General features: G+C 37.8%; 1 protein-coding gene across 9 annotated transcripts in view; it reads right to left on the bottom strand.

Annotated features, from left to right (window-relative positions):
* Positions 1–23944, bottom strand: part of LOC143017446 (maestro heat-like repeat-containing protein family member 1) — a 62216-nt gene that overhangs the window by 8217 nt on the left and 30055 nt on the right. For 3 of the 9 annotated variants that reach the window (XM_076172199.1, XM_076172191.1, XM_076172192.1), the window contains exons 13-27: positions 21914–21970; positions 20796–20864; positions 19779–19947; positions 19434–19572; positions 18241–18400; positions 17403–17653; positions 15146–15283; positions 14296–14404; positions 13060–13206; positions 7512–7535; positions 2576–2773; positions 2376–2399; positions 1914–2063; positions 1552–1686; positions 1312–1414 (exon numbers count right to left, since the gene is read on the bottom strand). In XM_076172199.1, coding sequence (XP_076028314.1) covers positions 1312–1414; positions 1552–1686; positions 1914–2063; positions 2376–2399; positions 2576–2773; positions 7512–7535; positions 13060–13206; positions 14296–14404; positions 15146–15283; positions 17403–17653; positions 18241–18400; positions 19434–19572; positions 19779–19947; positions 20796–20864; positions 21914–21970 — 1873 coding nt within the window. The remainder of the gene's footprint in view (positions 1–1311; positions 1415–1551; positions 1687–1913; positions 2064–2375; positions 2400–2575; positions 2774–7511; positions 7536–13059; positions 13207–14295; positions 14405–15145; positions 15284–17402; positions 17654–18240; positions 18401–19433; positions 19573–19778; positions 19948–20795; positions 20865–21913; positions 21971–23944) is intronic. The other 6 variants (XM_076172196.1, XM_076172197.1, XM_076172193.1 and 3 more) reach the window with 5 other exon arrangements.

The following is a 23944-nucleotide window of genomic DNA, read 5'->3' as shown; positions in this document are numbered from 1 at the left end:
TTTTGGCTACCCCCCTTGTAAGGGGGAAAAAGCCTTGGTATATGTATGTATGTGTATATATATATATATATATATATATATATTAACAACCACAATGCACTTTAATTCTAAGCCATCAACATCGGGAGACCCAATGGGGCCACATGCAGAAATTGAAATGTGGTACTGCCGAGGACTCGAACTCAGCAATCACATGACAAGTGCCATAGTAACTAACCAACTACACCATGTATATACCTCCTCCTACCCATTCCACTCCCCTCCACCACCCCTTCCTCCCTCTCATCTTAGCTCCTCATGGATGATGGGTCATCCCTGTATCCTGCCCACTGCCCTGGGTCAGAAGCAATGTAGCAAGACACAGTACATCCACAGCAAGGCCTTCACTTAATCAGCAACCCTCCTTCTCTGTACACATGCCAACCTGTTCAGCAATTTCCTTCATTTGCCAGCCAGATTTCCTGAGGGTAACTACCTGGGTTGTAGTTTCTGTACTCAGGTTCTTAGTACTGCTCATATTGGTAATACAGCGAGAACTCTCATTAACGGATGTTAATTAGCTGTGTTTGCGGTGTTTTCGCTGTGTTTTTGGTGTTTTGGAGTGGTTATTGGGTGGCATAGTGATTGCACGCACTAAACAACAGCACCAAAAACACCGAAAACACAGCTGATTAACGTCCGTTAATGAGAGGTTTCACTGTACAGGGTGGCTCAGAAGATGTCATTGTCTGGTTCAAGAAGGGGGCCTGGACGGAAGGGTCATACACAACTTCCCTTCCTCACCAACAAGACAATGACTGACGTGATCAATTCTTTGCTTGCTGATAAGCTCCACCCCTTCCCTGCTTGCAGTTAGACAAAACTTTTGGTGCAAAACCATGCCACTTGAATGGGTCTTTCCAGATTTGCCAAAGTTAAGTCTGCCTCATCGGGGCGGAAAGCACATTTGTCAATGATGATGTGCTTTAACGTCACACACTCCCCCCTATTGGGAGGCTAGGACAGTGCCCCTCACAGAGGGCTTTGTAGCATGGAATTTAATGAACCATACCCTTGGTTCAACTTCGCCGGTGACAGGATTCGAACCGCCCTCACCTCGACCTTTGCCGCAAGTAACGACACCTAACCCGCACAGCCAGCGAGCTTCCTTCATTTGTCGAACACTGTATATATTTCTTTCATCCAAATCAGATGTTACCCACAAATCAAAGTGACTTAGTATGAGACAAGAACATCTTCACCCCTTTCATCCCATCAGACATATTCCTTTCATGGCCTCCTATTCAAATAAAGGAAGAAAATATACTTTACCTGCAAGCAAAATGGCTGCTTTTCGAAGACATGCATCTGAGCTTTTGAAGTATGAAGAAGCAGCTTGTAGGAACAGTGCCAAATCCTCAGAGAGATCAGCAACCTGTAAGAATATATATGATAATCATACAAATTGACCACATCAACCTCAGATACAAATATACACAACAGAAACCTATTAGCACAGTGTGAAGTTATCCCATTATCATCAGATAAATATTGTTTGAGAATTAAGTGTACCATGTGCTTTGTCAAGTCAGTAATAAATTGATGATAGTTCAAATTTCCGCTAGGAATGAGATGATTCTGAAACATGCTGTTCATTCCATCTGAACCAATGATGGGTCCCAAGGACTGTAGGGCACTTTTACACATCTGGAAAAAGACAAAATAAAGACATGAAAATCTAATAAGGTCCTTATCAAACAAATTATTAAATAACATCTAGATGTAGATGAAAGAAGTGTATGCACTGATGATGTTTAGGTACTGTATTCTCAAAGCTATGATGATATTACACTCAGTAATCCAAGCATTTGACATATTGAGCACAAATATGATGAGAACATTGCATGGAGTTGAAATAATTATATTGGCCTTACGACAACTGTGGGAGGATGTGGGTCTGTTAGGTGCACAAGACAGGATACAAGATGCAACTTAAGTGGCTCCTGAAATTCATCCGTTTCTCCGACCGTTGATGCTAGGCCTTTCAACACACCTAAACTTGCTTCCCGCATTTCTCCAAGGTCCTACATATAAAACGTTACTTAATAAGCATTACTATGGACGTAAGATATCTTCACCTATATCAAATGTAAAAACAAAATTCAAAAATGTATATGGTGCTACACAAATATAAACATGTACCAACAATCTCACAAATGAATTTTATATATTTGAGCCCCTCTTTCAAATTTCTAAACAAGTTCTGCAAAATTAAGTCATCTCTATTTTTTAAAATTAAGGTTGGGCTTCATTTCCGTATGTTTAAACATCCTCAAACAAGAAAAATGAAAAAGAATAAGAAATGAAAAAAGGTAACATTGAACAAAGCAATTTACCTTACTCCCATCGAGTTCTCCATCCTTAGGAAAATATTTCAACACATCAATTAAATCCTCTAGAAACCATAAATTAACTTTTAAAGAATGTACAAAAAATACCTAAAGATAATATATACTGTACCATCAGAATGACTGAAATTTGAAGAAAAACAAAACAAAACAATAAACAAAAAATCTTCAAAAAGAAGTGATCCTACCTTTTCGGAGAAGAGTCTTATTCTGAGAAGTAGAGTTGGTGTGTGCTCAAGAACAATTTCACGTTCGAGATGAGGCAGAAGAATGGCAATTCCTTTCATAGCCTCCAGGAGTACTTGGTCCTCCACTGTTGCTCCAACTTCTCGTTGGTCTGTGGCTCCTACTAGTGCACTTATCACTTCATTTATCTTGTCCCCAACCTTGAAAAGGATGGCTTTTATATATATGAAAACAAAACTCCATTCTTTTTACCTGCATATCCTTTGATCAATATGCAGGTTAGAACACCTCCATACTGGAGAGCTGAATGCGAGGTGACATGCAGTCAGTACTTCAGGGAATGTTTTGGGGAACCACAACAGATCACCATCACCCATCGTAAAGGAAAGATTAGATGCTTTTGTACTATTGCTATCCCTCTTTTCTCCTATAATCTTGAACCTATTCTTTGCCACTCCTAAGACTCTACTTCTTCCTTCTTCATTCCCTTTGAGGCAGTGGTTGTGGTTGTGTCATAGATAGTAATTATTTGGGACAGAATGAGGGGACCTGTTTACAAACAAGAATATCCCTTCAGCTTGTTTTCTCTTCCCTCCTCAACAGACATTCCACATGAATCCAGAAACCCCTACATTTCATCCATCTACCTTATTCTCAGTCTTACTCTCAAGTTGACTCCATCTACTTCTGGTCTCCATACACTCTTTGCTAGTCTTTCCTCATCAATTCTTTCCATATACCTAAGCCACTTCAGCACTCTCTGATCTATCCTATTTGACAGTTCCTTTCCAATCACAACCTCCACATTCCTCACTGTATCCTTTCTTCTAACACCTATAATATTTCACCTCAAAAAACACCCATCTTCCCTCTCTCACTGCCTTATATTCTATGTCTTCTCCATAGTGCCGTGGGTACAGTCACTCCTCCATACAACATTCTTGTTTTCATTCCCAAATACTTATTTCTCATAACACTTCCCACTCCACACAGGCACCTACTTCTTTCTTTTCCTTTATAACTCATCTCCACATCCATTCCTCCATTCTCCACTACATGTGACCCCAAAGACTATTCTCAGCTTCCTCAACCCTCTCACCCATCACAAAACGACTACTTGATGATAAATGAACCTGACTTTTTTTCCCTGCCTCAATCAGAAATTACAAAAAGGTCAGATGCAGGGTGTTTTGCAGAGGTCTTTCAAGAAGAATGGAGCTCAATATATACAGTATATATTTCAAAAGAAAAATATATGCATTTGGCATCGCTTCCTGATAATCACCTTCATTCTTGAGTGAGGGAGGGGGGGATTATACACTACCATGATGCTTCTTCTATTTGGCTCTTAGTTATAATTCTCGGATGTATTGCTTCAGCCTTCCTCTCACACAAATTCATTTCTTTCACCATTATAGAATTTCTCACAACCGTCACCCCACCCCTTATTTTATCATCTCAGTCTTATCTCTATATGGTGCACTTATTCCCCAACTATTGATCAACATTTCTTGGAAGCAGTCTATACTATGTAGAAATTATCAGGTTCATTAATCATCAAATAGTAATTTTTCCCATTTAGATGAAAGTTGGGCATTTATGTTCACAAAGTTGTGTGTATGAAATATGATGTAAAATAAATTAGTTCTCAGTAAATTAGTTCTCAATTCAGATTTTATGTAAAAAACATTATATGCATTGCCAAAATAAACATAGATTATATCTACAATCAATAGGAATGTCTTCCTATTTCTGAAACCACATAATATTTTTCTGATTTTACTTTGCATTTTTTTTCAGGAATATGAACAGCTATGCACATATGCATATGCAACAGTAATCACATAAAACACGTGAATAAAGATATTTTGCTTGAAACCATGAGGAAATCAAAGATTGGAATACTGAACGTTTTCGTCTATTTAAAACATTTTCAAAGTACTCTGAAAATGTCTTAAATAGACGAAAACGTTCAGTATTCCGATCTTTGATTTCCTTGTGGTTTCAAGCAAAACATATGCATATCTGTATGCAAACATGGGTAAACAAACTGTTATGAGCAATTTTTTCTCTAGAAACATTCAAAGCAAAATATTTAAATCACAAATGAAAAGAAATAACCATCACCAACTCCACTGCATATACACACAAGTGACAACCTGCTGTGATACCATTCTTTTAGAACCACAAAAGAACCAAAAAATTCCACGAAACAAGCTCAGTTTCTGGATCCCAACACCCATGCATAGTTATACTTAACCCCTTTCTGCCATGGTTGCATTATTAATTCTACTCTCTCTATTGTCATGATTTTACTCAGCTAAGAGAAACTTCTAGCAGCACGGATTAAAAAACATTGTTATTAACACCTGCAATCCCAAAATTAATCATATTTTTATTCTGGCTACTGCCAAGCAATTTCATCCAGTTAAAGGAAACCTCAAGCAGCCAAAAGGGTTAAGATGTGATGAAAATCCACTTAACTGAATTTTCATCAATGGTAACTTTAAAAACATCAACAATGCTCCATCTTGGGAAGGAAACCATAGATTAATGTCTTCATATAATGATTTAAAGTGTAGAGAAAATCTAAAGAGTACCTGTGATACAGAAGGAATAAATGCATAAGTTATAGTGCACTAAAAAACTGCCTGGTGAATAAAAACTTTCATAACAGTCTAGTGAGCTATGTAAAAGGAGGCATATGTATATGTCTTGTGTTTAAAATAAGATTATGGACAAAAAGGACAAAGTAACATGCTTGTACAGTTGCAATCAGGGATATATATACACACTTTCCAAGCCATCCTTAACCTCTTTAATACGAGTCAAATTCTCGTGCGCAGCATTGGATGCCTAATGTACGATGCATCACATTACTCGTGTTATAAAATATAAAGTCACTGCTGTATTACTCATTCTCTTTCACTCTGAGTAATAACAGAAAACGAGATCAAACCAGTTCACAGAATTTGGGGGTAACTCAGCTACAACTACGTACATACATATACCAAAGGCTTTTTCCCCTTACAAGGGAGGTAGACAAAAAAAAACAAAGGCATAAAAACCATTCCCACCCATTTCATCCCTAATACACTCCACTCCCCTCCACCCTCCCTCTTATCTTGGCACCTCCTGGATGACAGGTCATCCCTGCATCTTGCCCACTGCCCTGGGTCAGAAGCAGTGTCACAAGACACAGCACATCCATAACAAGGCTGCTTCATTAAACTGGTGACCCCCTCTCTCCGTCCCCTCATGCAGAAAAGAAGACAGCGAGAAATCCCCTTGGGCTGCATCAATTCATTTCTCACACATACTACCTCACCCCCCATCCTCCCACCCATTCCATCTCATGCATCACAACATCATCCATATACAACCATTCTCCATTCATCCCTGTCTTTTGTCCTTGCCTGTCCTTCCGCAACAGACATTCCCCTTTTCCCCAAAGCCCCTTTCACCCCAGCCATCCATCTCATCCTAGGTCGCCTCATCATGTTCACTCCTCCACATCTGCCTTCCATACTTCTTTTACTGGTCTTTCTTCACTCATTCTTTCCATGTGTCCAAACCATCCCAATACTCTTTCATCAACCCTATCTCCCAACTCCCTTTCCACCCCTGTTCTCCTCCTCACCTCCTTATTTCTCACTCTATCCAGCCTGGTAACCCCCATCATACTTCTCAGACACCTCATCTCAAACACATTCAAACTCCTTCTCTCTTCCTCTCTTATGTTCCATGTTTCTGCCCTACAAAATAAATATAATCAAGACGCTGATGCCAGCATTCTCGTATACCCACTTGCCTACTTAGGCATAATCGTATTAAAGTGATGTGGCACCATCACAGCCTTGAATATGAAAGCAGAAACAGGACAATATCTATCAACCTTTGTAGGATCAGTTAGTGGAGCTAGTAAGATACTTATTTATATAGGAGATAAGGAAAGAACATAACTATCATAAATTCTGTCCTTTTGCAGCAGTAATCAAATCCTCAGACTGAAAAAACAACCTTCATAATAATGCACCATACTACTACTCTCTAAGACAGGAAGTTTGTGTTGTTAAACTGAATCATTATGTGCATTTTATATTACATCAACGTTGTATATCCTCACTGAGTGACCTAAGGCCCTGACCAAAGACTGTAGGTCTTCTGCAAGAGAGACCAGGGGCAACAGATTGATTGACTGATATCTCACGACATTCTGCTAACATGCTGATTACCGTTATATCCATTTTTTCAGGTGGATTATTAACATCTTTTGTCACTAGGTTTCCACTCTATAGTCTTGCCCTGCTTTACCCTCATACCCACGGTTGCAAGGGTGCCAGATGTTGGGATTGACTTGGAAGGCATGGATACACACACCTGAATACAACTGTATATAGTTATGAAATACTCCATACTACAACATACTATGTTAGTTATAAAATACTCCCAACTCCCAAGGTAACTGAGATGGGAGGGGTGGTATGAATGAACCTTTTGATGAGAGTGTACCTTGACTCAGCCATCCTCATTAAAGTAGGATTGTAGCCTGGCTATATTTATATATAAAAATAATGTCAAGAGTTCTGTCCTGTATCATCTTAATTCTATGTATGAGTAACGATATAACCTGAAATTCTTTGGATGATTACTTATCACATGTGACAGAGCTGATGCTTCTGAAAACAAGACAATAAAGTCAATGCACATACGGTACATAGTCTTGATCTATCATAACATCAGCTTTGGATATGTATATATAAAAAAAATTACATATCAAAACACAAGCATATCCACAACCTTGTTAGTATGAGTTATGGCATTGTTGAAAGTCAATGCTAGTACAAGTGCCAAAATAAACTACCACAACCAGTAAGGCAAAACTAAAAGGATAAATGCAAACATTACAACAGAAGTTCCAGAAGATTTTTAACTTACCCCAAACCACTGGGGGAAATAGCACTGGGCAAGAGAAAATAATTAAAATTAAGAAGCTTGCTTGACACCGTAATGTTGGATATTTCAAGAAGACCTTTCAAGTATGCACACACATGATCTTATAATATCACAATAAAATAAAACAAAGGTAAATCTGTGGCATTTGGAAAATATTGTAACATTCTCCGCTAATCTTCTTGGCCAATTGTGAGACTAATCTTCGCTTTCTGAAGTCTCATAACACTCATCTTAATAATCATGTGTATGCAATGAATCATTGAACAATTTATGGCTTGGGTTAGATGCTGAAGCAGACACAAAGCAACATTCTTGAAAAAAGGAGAAAAAAGTGTACGCTATAATTACTAGTGCAAATTCAGCAGTTTGATTAGTATTATGCAATACATCTCCAATATATACAAAAATTCAGAAAGTTAAGTTTGTTTGGAGCTCAGTGCAGAGGCAAAAATACATGGCATGCATATATGTACACATGCATGCATACATACATATAGGAATGCACATATATTCATTTGCATACACATAAGACATATAGTGTGTTTTTACCTAATTATACTTGAATGTGCATGTGCGTATTTAATGAATTGTATTCACCTAGTTCAGTGTGACAGAATTGAATCATATTTGTATAATTTTTCATTTCAAATTACAATTGGGTTTCTTGGACACTAAATACTCTTGTGTATTGATCACTCTTTCAATAGTCGTATGGAGTACAGTATTACTGTTATTCTATTCTGGCCAAATAGGGTTGTGTCATCACACCCAAAATGTCTTTTACCAATTTTAACTAATTGGTAATTCAAACAGCAGATTGTTTTTAATCCTGAATGTTACATTGTCAACCCAATTGATGACTACCCTGGCATACACCATATAGCGAGTACAAGTATGAAGATCTTCCATTTACTAGTGGTTTTCCCTACTTCACATGAGAACATGAGAATGTCGGAGGCTGCAAGAGACCATAAGGCCTACACTAGGCAGTTCCATGTCCTTTAACCACAATAGATAGATTTGGATCGCTGCCTCCATCACTGTATTTGCATGATAATAAACATATATGTCTGGCGTGTGACTGCCTGTTTCTACTATAGCATGTTATTTAGGTGTGGCTTTGACAGCCTTGCCATAAAACCATTCAAGAATTTTGCATGATTGCCTTACTTTTTGTAATAATCTTGTCAATAGTCATACCATCTGTTTATCCTTTAAAAAATTGTTTTGTGTAGTCTATACCCTTCAGTAAATTGTTTTTGAATTGCTTCTCTACAAAAAAAAAGTCTAACTGGCCAAGTCTTTTGGTGATCAGATTTCAGTAATCTCTTGTAACTCCTCCGGTCAAATGCTCCATTTTAATAACCAAGGGAAAGTTTAATCTCTCCTAATTTGTTATTTTCCAGTGCTTCATTATAACATTTGGAATTTATCATCTTCAGTATGGAATTGTGTAAGAAATCAGTACATGATTATCATTTAGTGTGCAGTGAAAAAAATAAGAAAATCACTTTTCCAGTGGGTAACACTCAAAATGTGAACTGAAAAAGAATTGTGCTCAATAAGATTATGCAATAAAATAGACAGGAGCAAGTAGTCCAGAGGCCTTCTGGATCTTAATTTATATTCATCAATCAAGGAAGCACACAATGAGGAAGGTGCATTAGGAAATAAAAAATGGGACGGGGTGTCTATGGTTGCAAAAGAAAGTACAGACACTCCTCAACTTACGTTTTAGTTACGTTCCGAACGGCCGAACGTAACGTGAAAATAAACATAAGTTGTTACTGTATGTTCCAGTAATGTATGACCGTTCATACTGTACTATACATCCATAAATTCTATTACCGTATCTTATAAAACACCCCTAAATCATTAATTATAAACATAACATTGTAAAATAATAACATTAATTTCAAATAAATTAAATTCAAGCAACATAGTGAGATGGTGGAGGAGAAGGAGGAGGGGAGGAGGAGGAGGAGGAGGCAAGTCACATTCAGTCTGTCGTTTGTGCCATGTAAACAATGGACGCAGCGTCATGCATGAGTATCGTTTGATCGTCTCGTACTACGGAGAGCGTGCTAAACTCGAAAATTTACTCAATTTTTTTTTTTACAATTTTTTTTTTACAGTCAGTTCAAACGTAAAATCGAAAAAACGTAAAATGAATGAATGTAAGTAGAGGAGCGTTGTATGTATACAAGTATGGGACAAGAGAAAAACAAGAGGACATGAAAAGAAACTCAAAAAGGTATAATTATAGAAGAGATCTGAAAAAGAATAGCTTCCCACACATTGTGGTGATATCTGGAATAAATTAGATGAGGCAACAGTGTGTGCAAATACTATTCAAGAATTTAAGTACAAACTTGATGCTGAAAGAGACAAAGACGGGTCACTACAAGCATAGCTCCCTTCCCATATAATACAACTAGGTAAATACAACTAGGCAAATACAAAATTTTGAACAGCAGAAGGGATGGGTAGTAAAATGAGGGGAAGATGAGATTTACTGAATTGTAGTACAGTACTACCTCTCATTAACGGACATTAATTAGCTGTGTCTGCGGTGTTTTCACTGTGTTTTTGGTGCTGTTGTTTAGTGCTGTGCAATCACTATGCCACCCAAAAACCACTCCAAATCAACGGATTATTCACATCAACGGACACTGTTACCCCCCTTTTAGTCCGTTAATGAGAGGTAGTACTGTATGTACAAGGACATATTTATATAAGTTTGAGAATGTTAAGGGTGAGACTGGGTTTAAAAAAGGGAGGAAATGATGAGTAAGCATGTGGACTGGGAAGGGAATGGAGTACTTAAATTGAAATATTTACTTTAGAAAAAAGTTTATTCAAGGAAATGGAGGGATTTGGAGGTTATCAGTCTATACACCAAAGGTCTCGTCCCGTTATAAAGAAGATTTGTAGTGAGCAATAACATCAACATTACATCAAGAATGTAGTGTGTGTGTGTGTGTGGGGGGGATCTCAAGTACCTGAGTGAGTGACAGGTATCAAAGTGGACATATGTGGAAGATATCTTTTAAACTGGAAACATGGAATTTAGAAAGAAAACTGTCACCCACATGGAATCAAAGCATGTTGTGAACTCTATCACCTCAAAAGGGAAAAAGAACACACACACATGATCTTATATATACACAACGAACGATGGAGACGCCAAGGGACTAAAAATGCTAAGTGGATTGGGCAAGAAGTAGGATAAAGGATAACTGTTCCTCAAGTTTCAATGATTGGAAACTCCAACTCCCATAGTGGCTTTTACTGGTCCACTGATTTCCGAGAAGAAAAGTTGAATTACTATCTGTGTTGCATCAGTATGGGATTGTTCCTATAACACCAACTTGTTCAAATCTAAATATGATGATATGGTTTAATGTCACAAACTCCTCCCGACGGAAGGCTAGGACGGTGCCCCTCACAGAGGGCTTTGTAGCATGGAATTTAATGAACCATGCCTTTGGTTCAACTTCACTGGTGGCAGGATTCGAACCGCCATCCCCTCAACCTTTGCCACAAGTAACGACGCCCTAACCCACTCAGCCAGTGAGCTTCCACACACACACATACATGAGTAAAGTAGTAAAGGATAAGATGTCAAGCTGGAGAGCAGTAAGGAGTGGAGTTCCACAAGGTTCAGTGTTTGTACCAATAATGTTTCTTGTCTAACAATGACATGATGGAAGGAACAACAAGCTATGCCGACATGTTTGCAAATGATACAAAAATCACAAGAAGAGTGAAAAATGAGGATAGTAAACTACTGCAAAAAGATCTAAACACTATTTTTGCATGGATCCAAGCATGGGAAATGAAGTTCAATACAAAAATATGAAAAGTACTGGAAATGGGCAATAGTGGCAAAGGACCACCCTTCAACTATTCCTTGGGAAGTGTTGATAAAAGATAATCTGTCACCTGACAGACATATCAACAGGATTCTGGGAGAGACACATGGACTACTGCAGAAGATTAAAGTGGCTTTTCATTATATGGATAAAGGGATGATGAGAAAACTCATTGAAATACTGATACGTCCAAGACTGGAATATACATCAGTGGTATGGTCCCCACACAGAGTGAAGACTGAGAGAATACAAAGGTCAGAAAACAAACTGATCCCCAGCCTGGTAGATAAACCATACGAGGAAAGACTAAAAGTACTGGGTCTGCCAACTTTGAAAGATCAAAGAGAAAGAGATGATCTGATTACAGTATTCAGGTCATTAAAGGGGATAGATTGCATTGACAGAAGAGATCTGATTAAAGATGGGAGGGCTTTAAGAGGTCACGGGATTAAATTAAAAAAGACTGTATATCTAATGGATATGAAGAAATAGTTTTCCATACAGATGCATAAATACTTGATTGGAAACTCAAACTATACACAAGTTCAAATTTAAATATGATAATCGGAAATCATGTATATAGGTTAAGTTGGAACTGCACATGAATTTGAGGCTAGGTATGATAAAAAATTGGAGAATAGGAGATGGGACCCAACAAGCATAACTCTTTCCTGTATACTACAATTAGGTAAATACAATTAGTTAAATACACACACACATACTACATAAATATCCAAGTGAATCCAATGTACTAACACGTTCATAAACTGAATCACATATTCAGAAAAAAGAGACACTGCTGAAGGTACATACATTAATGCATATATCAAAGGATTTTTCTCCCTTACAAGGGAGGTAGCTAAAGTCAAAAGGCATAATTCCACTCCCACCCATTTCATCCCCACCCACTCCACTCCCATTCACCACCCCTTCCTACCTCCCCCTTTTCTTGGCTCCTACTGGATGATGGGTCACCCTGCATCTCACCCAATGCCCTGGGTCAGATGCAAGGCAGCTTCACTTAATTGGTGACACCCCCTCTTCGTCCTCTTGTGTAGAAAATAAGATAGGGAGAAATCCCTTAGGGCTGCATCAAAATATCATTCACACATAACCACTCATGAACCCCCTCCCCCATCCACTTCCATGCATCAGAGCATGACATTGTTGAAGGTAATCCATATATTATGACTGCTGTCTGTGGCCTATTGAAGAGAGCCACAGATGGTGGTCGTAATATATGGATCACCTTCAAGTGTTTCTTTTCTTTAAATGTGTAACTCAAAATGCATACACATACACATACATACACATATACAAAGGCCCTTTTCCTCCTTGTACTAAGATGAGTGACAGAAAGGATTCTCTCCAGTGGCCATCTTAAACATTTACCACATACACTACACACTCCCGTTGTTGGTCCCATCTCCCAAAGTAAAGGGGGATACAGCTAAGAACAAACCCAAAATTAAAGGCAAAGAATGAACTTGTCTCACCTAATTACTCATGTGCTTTTCTTTCCTCTTGAATATATCCCTTTCTAGAGGAATATGGTCAGAGCCCTGTTTACAAACATATCTAAATGCCTTACTATTTCAATGACACACTGCATCACCTCTTAAAATGTCCAAGACAGAATAAGCAGTACTTATTACCTTCTGAGTATGAAGATGTGCGAAATTTGCAAGTCCACGCACGGCCAATGTCCGCACTAGAGGAGATTTATCCTGAAGACGACTCATCAGGCTTCGGGTCAAAGCTTCCAGTAATTCATAATTGCCTCCACATTTTTCAGCAACTAACTGCAAAATTATAAGAATATACATACTTCAATCTAAAGGTAAATTTCCTTTATGAGGAGGTGTGTGTGGCCCTATACTAACAAACATATATATATATCCCGATGTGAGTCCTAATCTTAACTTAATAATCTCACTCTTAATACAAGCATACATATATCAAGGGCTTTTTCCCCCTTACAAGGGAGGTAGCCAAAGTCAAAGGCATAAATCCACTCCCACCCATTTCATCCACACATACTCCACTCCCATTCACCACCTCTCCCTCCCTCTTTTCCTGGCTCCTCTTGGATGAAAGTCATCCCTGCATCCCACCCACTGCTGCTGCCACCACCATCATCATCACGGAGTCGCCGATTTAATGAAGCGGCCTTGCTGTGGATGTGCTGTGTCTTGCGACACTGCTTCTGACCCAGGGCAGTGGACAAGGTGCAGGGATGACCCGTCATCCAGGAGGGATGTGCAGTGTATTCAGGGATGGAATGGGTGGAAATGATTTTATGCCTTTTCCTTTTTGGCTACCTCCCTTGTAAGGGGGAAAAAGCCTTGGTATATGTATGTATGTATGTACTTATACCTCCCCTTTTTAAGCTGAAAAAGATTGTCAAGTAAAACTGGTACTTCAAACTTTAAACAAAATTATCCTGAATAATATCAATGCAAAGAAATGTATCGACCTCTTCAATACGAGTCAAATACTCATGCGCACATTAGGCTACCTAATGTACAATGATTTGATAATACATCACAATAAGCACATTATAAGATACAAAGTTACAACTGTAATACTTCTTCCCTTTCACCCTGAATGTTGATAACCACAAAAAAAAAAATATATATATATATATATATATATATATATATATATATATATATATATATATATATATATATATATATATATATATATATATATTATATATATATATAAATCTGTTAACAGAATATGGGCGTCACTCGGCTACAACTACAAAATGAATATAATCAGAATGCCAACATTGGCATCCTTATATACCCACTCATGCCTCATGACGCCATCAGCAACGTCATTGTATGCTAAGGGTTAATGGCAGTAAAGAAGTAACAACCCACCTGTGCAAAGGTTGCAGTTGCTGCACAACGTTGCATCTCGTATGCATGATTTGCATCCAAGTAGTCAACTACACCACATACATACTTGGTACCTTCTAGTACAAGGAGTCTGCATTAAATAGAACCAAAAACTGTTGTTATTTATTATCAATTTATATAGTCGAACCTCGAAAGCCCGGACCCCGAATGCCCTGACCCTCATATGACCGGTCGAAATGAACAAAGGGCGGACTTTTCAAGCAAAGTTCCCTATTTGTCCGGTAGGTGGCAGCGACGGCCGTACACATGTAATCAAACCCGGCCCATTCAAGCCGTCACCAGGACTGCCGTTTCATAGAATTTTGTACCAAAATGTAGTAAAATAGCGGCATGTGGCAACTGCAGAAGGACATGAGGAATTTTTTTCTACATATCAGCGGGCTGTTAAAAACATTCGATGACCGGACGTTTGGCATGACCGGACCACCCTTCCCCCCCAATTAGTCCGGGCTTTCGAGGTTCGACTGTACATATAAAAAGATCTCAATCCCATTGTAAGGTAGTAGTCATCTTTTTTTTCTTTCTTATCTTTCTTAGTTCTATGTGGAAGAAAAATATGAAGAGAAGGGTCTCTAGTTCCTTTTGTCAATGATTCATACATACATATACCAAAGGCTTTTTCCCCCTTACACGGGGGTAGCCAAAAAGAAAAAGGCATAGTAACCTTTTTCTTTTTGGCTACCCCCGTGTAAGGGGGAAAAAGCCTTTGGTATATGTATGTATGTATCATTGACAAAAGGAACTAGAGACCCTTCTATTCATATTTTTCTTCAATTCATCTAAATATATGCCAATACAAATGTGAACTTACGTGGTAATGCACGAAACTGTCATAACAAAACCTTCTTTGGTTTCTTCATTGTCATCACAGAGCTTGGCTTGGATGGCAGCTGTAAACATTGCATAGCCCATAACATTCACAACACCAAGAAGACATTCAAGAACAATTCTGAAAAGTAAATAAATGAATAAATAAAAAATTCCCTATCTATACAGCAACATTCTATAAAAAATGTTCACAATGCCAAGAAGACATTCAAGAACAATTCTGAAAAGTAAATAAATAAATAAATAAATACAAAATTATCTATCTATACAGCAAGATTCTATACATAACATTCCCAATGCCAAGAAGACATTCAAGAACAATTCTGAAAAGTAAATAAATAAATAAATAAAAAATTATCTATCTATACAGCAATGTTCTATACATAATGTTCACAATGCCAAGAAGACATTCAAGAACAAATCTGAAAAGTAAATAAATAAATAAATAAATAAATAGATAAATAAATAATTATCAATCTGTACACCAAAAGGTTTCTTCCTCCTTATGTGGGAGGTAGCCAGACAAGATGCACTTGACCCCCATCCATCTCATTTATCCAATACCTATTTGTTTACCTTTTAAAATATTTTAATTTCCTGTGGATAAAGAGTTATCCCCATCCCTCTGCTCCCTTGGGTCAGAAGCAATGCAGCAAGACAACACCACTCCACAGGGCCTGATAGCCAAGTTGGTTTAAACCCTACACATTTGGATATTTTAGTGTAGCCAACGATAAGGTTTTGAACTATTGAACAAGAGATTGGACACAAGTTTGAAATGTTCCTATGAACCTTGTTTAGGTACAAGTACTTAGGATAAAGAAAGTCATGGCTTTGGGTAATAAAGGAAACTAACTGGTACCTAATCAAAACTAAACAGAATAAATGAGTACAAGATTGAATGCAGGAAGTACATACATACATACATACATACATTAATGATATGGATGAAGAAATTGAAAGTTATATGAGCTTCTTTGCGGATGATGCAAAACTGTTGAAAAAAGTGAACACAGAAGAAGATTGTGAGTCACTACAGAGTGATCTCAATAAGGTATGAGAATGGAGTAGGAAGTGGGAGATGGAGTTCAATACTAAGAATTTGGAATTTGGAAAAAGCGAAAAAAGAATAGTAGGATCATATAAATTGGGAGAAGAAGGAATAAAAAAAGTATAAAATGAGAAGGACCTGGGAGTCATTATTATGAATAATATGTCACCTGAGAAACATATAAACAAGATTTTTGGAGAAACTTATAATTTAATAAGAACAATCAAAGTGGCATTTACATACCTGAAGAAATGGTGAAGAAAATACTAATCACTTTGATAAGACCAAGACTGGAATATGCAGCGATGATATGTTCACCAAGCACAAATAAAATGTATAAAAAAACTTGAAAGAATACAAAGAGCAATTACAAAATTGGCACCAACTCTCTCAAAACTATCATATGAAGAGAGACTAGCAAAACTTGAGCTACAGACATTAGAGCAAAGAAGAGAGAGAGGAGATTTGATAACTATTTATAGAATCATGAAAGGCATAGAAACTATTGATAGAGAGGATCTAATAAAATGGGATGATAGAAATACAAGAGGACAAGGAAAGAAAATCAAGAAAGACAGTTATAGAAGAGATCTGAAAAAGAACAGCTTTCCTCACAGAGTAATAGACATGTGGAACAAGTTCAATGAGAAAGTGGTGTGTGCATAAACAATACATGAATTTAAAAACAGTTTAGATAAAATGAGATATGAAGACGGGACACCACGAGCATAGCTCCCCTTCCCGTAAAATACAACTAGGTAAATACATGTACCAAAGGCTTTTTCCCCTTTATAAGGGAGGTAGCAAAAAAGGCATAAAAACCACTCAAACCCATTCCATCCCTAACATACTCCACTCCCCTCCACCCTCTTCCCTCCCTCTTATCTTGGCACCTCCTGGATGACGGGTCATCACTGCATCTCGCCCACTGCCCTGGGTCAGAAGCAGTGTCACAAGACACAGCACATCCACAGCAAGGCCTCTTCATTAAATCGGCAACCCCCCTCTATGTCCCCTCATGCCGAAAAGGAGATGGGGAGAAATCCTTTCGGGCTGCGTCAATTTATTTCTCACACAAACTCCCTTACCTCCCATCCCCCACCCACTCACTAAAACTTACTAAAAACATGGGGAATAATGAGAGGCAGAAAAAGATAATGAACGTGTGAAACTGTTCTACTATTCTTACTTTGTTGGCACAAGGGTAGTCGCCCCACGGTTAGGGATGTACGAATTCTTCTTGGAACCGCTGGTTGACTGGTGGAGAGGCGCCATAACAGTTACGTAACTACCATACGAAAGAATGAGTAACGAGCACAGAGTAGGAAAATTCTTCTCCATTATATATCTTGCTCTTGAGATTTTCTCCTCATCACATTCCTGACCAGTCTCCTCTGGCTTGACTAGATCCCTGACCATTTCACGAATAGCACTTAAGGCCTGAAAAGGAGAAGTTTAATAAATACACGGAATGGTTGGAAATAAGAACTAGACAAAGGTTAAGTAGGGTCATTCCCCATCTCCTTGCCATTTACAACAGGCCTGCGTTTTGGATTTTTTTTTTTTTTTTAACTCGCTGGCTGAGGGGGTTAGGGCATCATTACTTGCGGTGAAGGTCGAGGTGAGGGCGGTTCGAATCCTACCACCAGCAGAGTTGAACCAAGGGCATGGTTCATTAAATTCCACGCTACAATGCCCTCTGTGAGGGGCACTGTCCTAGCCTCCCGATAGGGGGGAGTGTGTGACGTTAAACCATATCATGTTTTTTAACTGAATTTAAGTAGTCTGGTTATGCCGAATTAAAAAATTATAATGGGTTTTGGTCAATGAACTCAGATTATCAAAACACACTGAAGATTGTTAAAACAATTTTTTCATTCAAAATGCGGTGAAAAACACAACAGAAAATCATTGAAAAAGTATTTTCTACCACATTGATTATTCCTGCATATTTTCAATGTTAATACAAACAATATTATAACATTTAGTCATTATTCACCTTATTGAGACATCACTATGATACTTACTGTCAAAGGAATATGAGTTGCTATCTTAACAGTATCTTGTGTGTTGGTAGGCTGCTCAGTAAACATCTGAGTTCTCTCCAACACTTGAATCAGTTGTGTCAGGACCGACGAAAACATCTCTGGGTCAGTTCCAATCTTTTGCCAGACTCCACAAACGCAACTGTCACAAGGTGAAGAAAGACAATTATTATCTTTTCCCCCCACATACACTGGAATCTTGTTATCTTAAAGGCTGGGTGGTTCTTTGAATCATGTTTGTCATGAATAAAATATATATTATAGATAAATTTCTATCTATTTATACATTGAGGGTCTCTTCCCTCCCCCTACAAGGGAGGTAGCAAAATTTGGTGGAGTCCCTCTTACAATGAGACCCTAAGCACATGTTTATTTTGCTTAACCTCTTCAACACGAGTTGAATTCTTGCACAAAGCATTGACTGGCTGATGTACAATGATGCATCACAATACTTGTGTTATAAAATATAAAGTTACATACATACATATACCAAGTGCTTTTTGGCTACCCCCCATGCAAGGGGGAAAAAGCCTTTGGTACATGTATGTACAAGGGAGGCAGCCAAAATCAAAAGGCATAATTCTACTCCCACCCATTACATCCTCAACCCCTCCACTGCCACTCACCATCCCTCCCTCCCTCCTTCTTATAAAGTTACAGCTGTATTACTTGTTCTCTTTCACCCTGAATGTTCATAACCACAGAAAATGTGATCAAGCCTATTCACAGAATACACCCCTCCCTTCCTCTAAGTTACAGCTATATTAATCTTTCTTTTTCACCCTGAATGTTCATAACCACAGAAAATGTGATTAAGTCAGTTCACAGCATACAGGGGTCACTCAGTTACAACTACATATATACATATACCAAAGGCTTTTTTTCCCCCTTACTAGGGAGGTAGCCAAAAGACAAGGTATAGAAACCACTCCCACCCATTCCATCCCCTACATACTCTACTCCCCTCTACCCTCTTCCCTCCATCTTATCTTGGCACCTACAAAATATAATCAAAACACTAACACTGACATCCTCATATGAAAGGTTGTCTATTCTTTCATGTCCCCAACATCAGCAACATCATATGGAAGAGATTAACAGTTAATCCAGGCCTGCTCCACAAGAAAATTAATTAAAACAAGTCTACATACATAGCAATTCAACAAAAGATTAACCTTTCATATGGTAGTGGGTAGTCCAACATGATATCAACAACGCCTGTGAGATTGTGCGAGGCTAAACTGGTCAATGCTTCCACAGCACCCTTCCTTGTCTGCGCATGGTTTACTTTCTCCAAACGGTTGAATACTGAGTCTAGGGTCCAAAAATATCTAGTGTCAGTAAATATTGGCAATAAACACATAACAAATTAAGACATCTTTAAATTTCACTTCAAGTTAATGATCAAATATAAGGGGATATATCATAAGGTCAGTAATCAGCATCTTGAAATTAATTTGCTTCAAGACCTATATTAGGGTAATGGTGTCACTAATGTGTTCTAGAATCAAAAACTATACCAAGGATTTCTTTAATATGTTGATGAAGTTGGTGTCCTCTAAGGAAGAAGAGTTCATTCAGGATAATTGTGACACCAGCTGATGATTGTTGCTGCAAGTCCTGGAGGCCTCCCACGACATTTGTGATAAAACTTCGAAGTTGAATGAAAGAAAGCTTATTACTCAGCACCTGTTGTAATGAAGCCCAAGTGAATACACAATCAATATTACAACTTTATCTATACACCAGGTCTTTTTTTCTATATCAATCTATCCATACATGTCTTATATTTTTATATATTAGTGAAATGGTCAATGAGAATACCACTTCTATATCTAAAATACCAGTTCAAAGTTGAATGAAAGAAAGCTTATTACTCAGCACCTGTTGTATTGAAACCCAAGTAAATACACAATCAATATTGCAACTTTATCTATACACCAGGTCTTTTTTCTTTATCAATATATCTATACATGTCTTATGTTTTTATATATTATTGAAATGGTCATTGAGAATACCACTTCTATATCTAAAATACCAGTTTTATCTAAATCTTGGTCTTAGTGACCAATGTTCTCTCTAATTTTTTGCTGTGTGTGCAGAAATTTGTTTGTGTGCAAACTTTGCCTTCTCTGAAATGTACGTGCAACCATACAAGTTAACATCTGATCATTTAAGCAAATACGCACATATACCAAAGGCTTTTTCCTCCTACACGGGGGGTAGCCAAATAGAAAAAGGCATAGAAACCACTCCCACCCATTCCATTTCCTATATATTGCACTCCCCTCCACCCTCCATCTTACATATTACATATTACCTCCAATTATTGGTTTGACAGTTGGCATGTTATCATATTTCTAAAGAATTTATAAGCTGGTGTTTGGGTGGAACTTCTTTACCGAATGGATTTTTATATAATTTGAAAACCTTGTGTGCGCACATTTTTTCTTTATGTGCACTAGTTATAAAACATGTGCACACACACACACATGCACACAGCTTAGAGGAAACATCATTAGAAACTCAACACTTACCTTCCCAATACTTTTCACACTAGAGAATAGAAGCTCAGGGTCATTAGCTCCTATGTTCTCTCCTACTACCTAGAATGAAATAAATAAATAGATTATTACAAGGTGAATATTTTGACTAATGACAAACTACAACCAAGAACACCTCATTCTATTGTACGAAGCCATGACCAAATCTGTAAAAAAAAAAATCATGATGGGACCAGATGTACATATATTTACCAAATGGTCCTTTTCCTTTATATGGAAAGTGATCCAGCCAAAGCATAAACACAGTTTTTTTTCACTCCTGGAAGGCAATGACACTGTGCAAATGCATGTATGTATGTTATTTAAAAATCATCAGTTGGCAGCCACTAGAAAAAAAAATACATAAATAAATAAGTATATATACATACACACATATACCAAAAGGAGCTTATTTTTCCTCTTCATAAGGGAGGTGGCCTTCCGTGACATAATAAAATGTCAAGAAATTCATCAATCCAAACAGAGTAGTGAACAAACACAAATAACTACTAGCAGAATTGGTGAACCCACAAGGCATACTACAGTTCAAGAAAATCTACAACATGTAGTCAGGATATGTATTGCTCTAAAACAACCTTATAAAAAAGTAAACAATATACAAAAGTGTAACTACAAAGCCCTTGTAGGCAAAATACGGCAAACAATCAGTCTTTCACCCAGTCAACAAAGTGACAAACTCTGAATATTTGTGCTAGATAACAATACAACTTTTTCATCGGGTGAGCACACCCAGGAATATGAGACCCAACTGTTGGCTGGAACATTACCTTTCCCAAGTCGTAGCATATAGCTACAGTAACAGTGGACAGCAGCTTGTCTCCCAAAAGCAGTAATAAAAGTAAAGTGAGACCTCTAATTAACGGACATAAATTAGCTGTGTTTGTGGTATTTTCGCTGTGTTTTTTCGATGTTTTTGGTGCTGTTGTTTAGTGCGTGCAATCACCATGCCACCCAAAAACCACTCCAAAACACCGAAAACACCATAAACGCAGCTAATTAACAACCGTTAATGAGAGGTCTCACTGTACAAACTACAACACGAAGAAGTCCCAAGTATCACCCGATAAATAACAAAAATCATTCTCCATTACCTTCCACCACCATACTGTGTCCATAATCATATTGTCCTTTTTCTGGGAGCAATATGCCTGAAACATGGAAGCATACTGGACTGAAACCAAGTATTTTCTGTTAATCAACAAGAACTATATCTCTTGCAATTTGTCCAGCAGGTTTTTCTAATGCCACAATGACATGGAACTTTTCAAATGACAAACTGTGATTTTATTACCTCCAGCCATACATTTTTGCAAAATAATTCAATCAAGTAATATAATTAATACTCAAATCTTTTTGACAGTACACTGCAAGACTTAAAACTGCAAAGTTAAACATATTAAAGAGGCAACTGCTGTTACTTCACATATATATTCATGAGAACTAGTTTCCAGATTGCGTTTGTTTGGTACCTGATTGATCAATTCCTGGATACTAAAATCTGTTATGGTCTTGCTTTGTAATTAACATAGGGATTATTCAAGAACCCCATATACTTACAAAGAGGGAGGGAAAAAATAAAACAATTCAATGAAATTGCTTTGCATAAGAACACCACCATGTGGTACACTGTGCACTTTTCCAAAAGGTGCCTCATAAAGCTCATACCATCTCATTTTACATACTATGACTAACCTGAAATCAGTTTCCCAGTAATTTGAGAAACTTCTTCTACTCTGCATCTCTTGCAGCTAAGTGTGCTGTCATATACTGCTCACATTAAAAAAATATATATACTCTCTTCTTTTTTCTTTCTTTCATGCATAGCATACATTTATGAATTTTAATTCCATGATTTAAATGCCTCATGCAAGGAGACTCACAGTTTGCCTGTTGAAAAGACATTGGAGAAATAAATCTCAGTAAAATTATGTAGGTACCAACTAGTTTATCATAAACTTTTCCTTGAATCTGACATTCAAACTTGCACTTTCCTCTGAAACTCTTCTTTTTGTAATTTTATTTTTCCTTTATGTCTTTGTACACCATGTTAACATAGTTAGCTTTTGCAGGGCATTACTTACTTCTCTCAATCTACATTCTACCTCCACCTCCACTCCTCCCTTTCCTGCCACATTTGCACACAAGTATCTAAAGCAATCCATTTCCTTTAGTTTCTCTCTTTTAATACTCACTTTCAGTTTGCTGTCATTGTCTCCCCTTGTACATTTTATCACCTTACTTTTACCCACATTTATCTTCAACGACCTTTTTTGCTCACCTTCACAAACTCTGTTACTAACTTCCTTAATCCCTCTTCTGATCCTGCTACAAGTACAGTGTCATTAACAAACAACAACTGGCCTATTTCCCATTCTTCTCCAACCATCCCCAATCCCTGGTCCATTACCCTTCCATTTACCTCTCGCACCACCCCATCCATGTATAAATTGAACAGCCATGGTGACATGACTCATCCCTTGTGAAGTCCCACCTTTACCTCAAACCACTCACTCTTTCCATTTCTAATTCTAACACAGGCTCTACTACTCTCATAAAATCTCTTGACTGTTCTTAACAGCTTTCCTTGTATCCCATATATCTGTAATACCTTCCACAGTGCCTTCCTATCTATATCCTATAAGCTTTTTCCAAATACATAAAGGTCATAAAACATCCTTACCTTTTCGTAAAACTTTCTCATATATCTGCCTTACCACAAAATCTCATCCACACAACCCCTATGTGTCCTAAACCCACACTGCTCTTCACCAATTACTCCCTCTGTTCCTCTCCTAATCCTCTCAATCAAAACCCTCCCATAAGCCTTACCAACTATACTCAACAAACTGATCCCTCTGAAACTACTACACTTACACTTGTCCCTTTTCCTTTGTAAAGTGGAACTATAGAGGCACTCCTCCAGTCCTCCAGCATTCTACCTTCTTTTAGACAAACATTAAACACCCTTACCAGACAGTCCATCATCACTGTTCTTATTTCTCCTCAATTTTCCTCATTCATTCCTGTCATTTCTTAGTATTTCTCACTGCAACTACCTTTCCCTCCCTATCCTCCTTCACATTTAGCAACTCCCTAAAACACTCTGCCCATCTTCTTAATGC

The sequence above is a fragment of the Oratosquilla oratoria genome, chromosome 32 (genome assembly GCF_046742065.1).
Source record: "Oratosquilla oratoria isolate Oo_2021 chromosome 32, ASM4674206v1, whole genome shotgun sequence".
NCBI lineage: Eukaryota > Metazoa > Arthropoda > Malacostraca > Stomatopoda > Squillidae > Oratosquilla > Oratosquilla oratoria.
The sequence above is the reverse complement of the archived record's forward strand: the minus strand, read 5'-3'. Positions and strand labels throughout refer to the sequence as shown.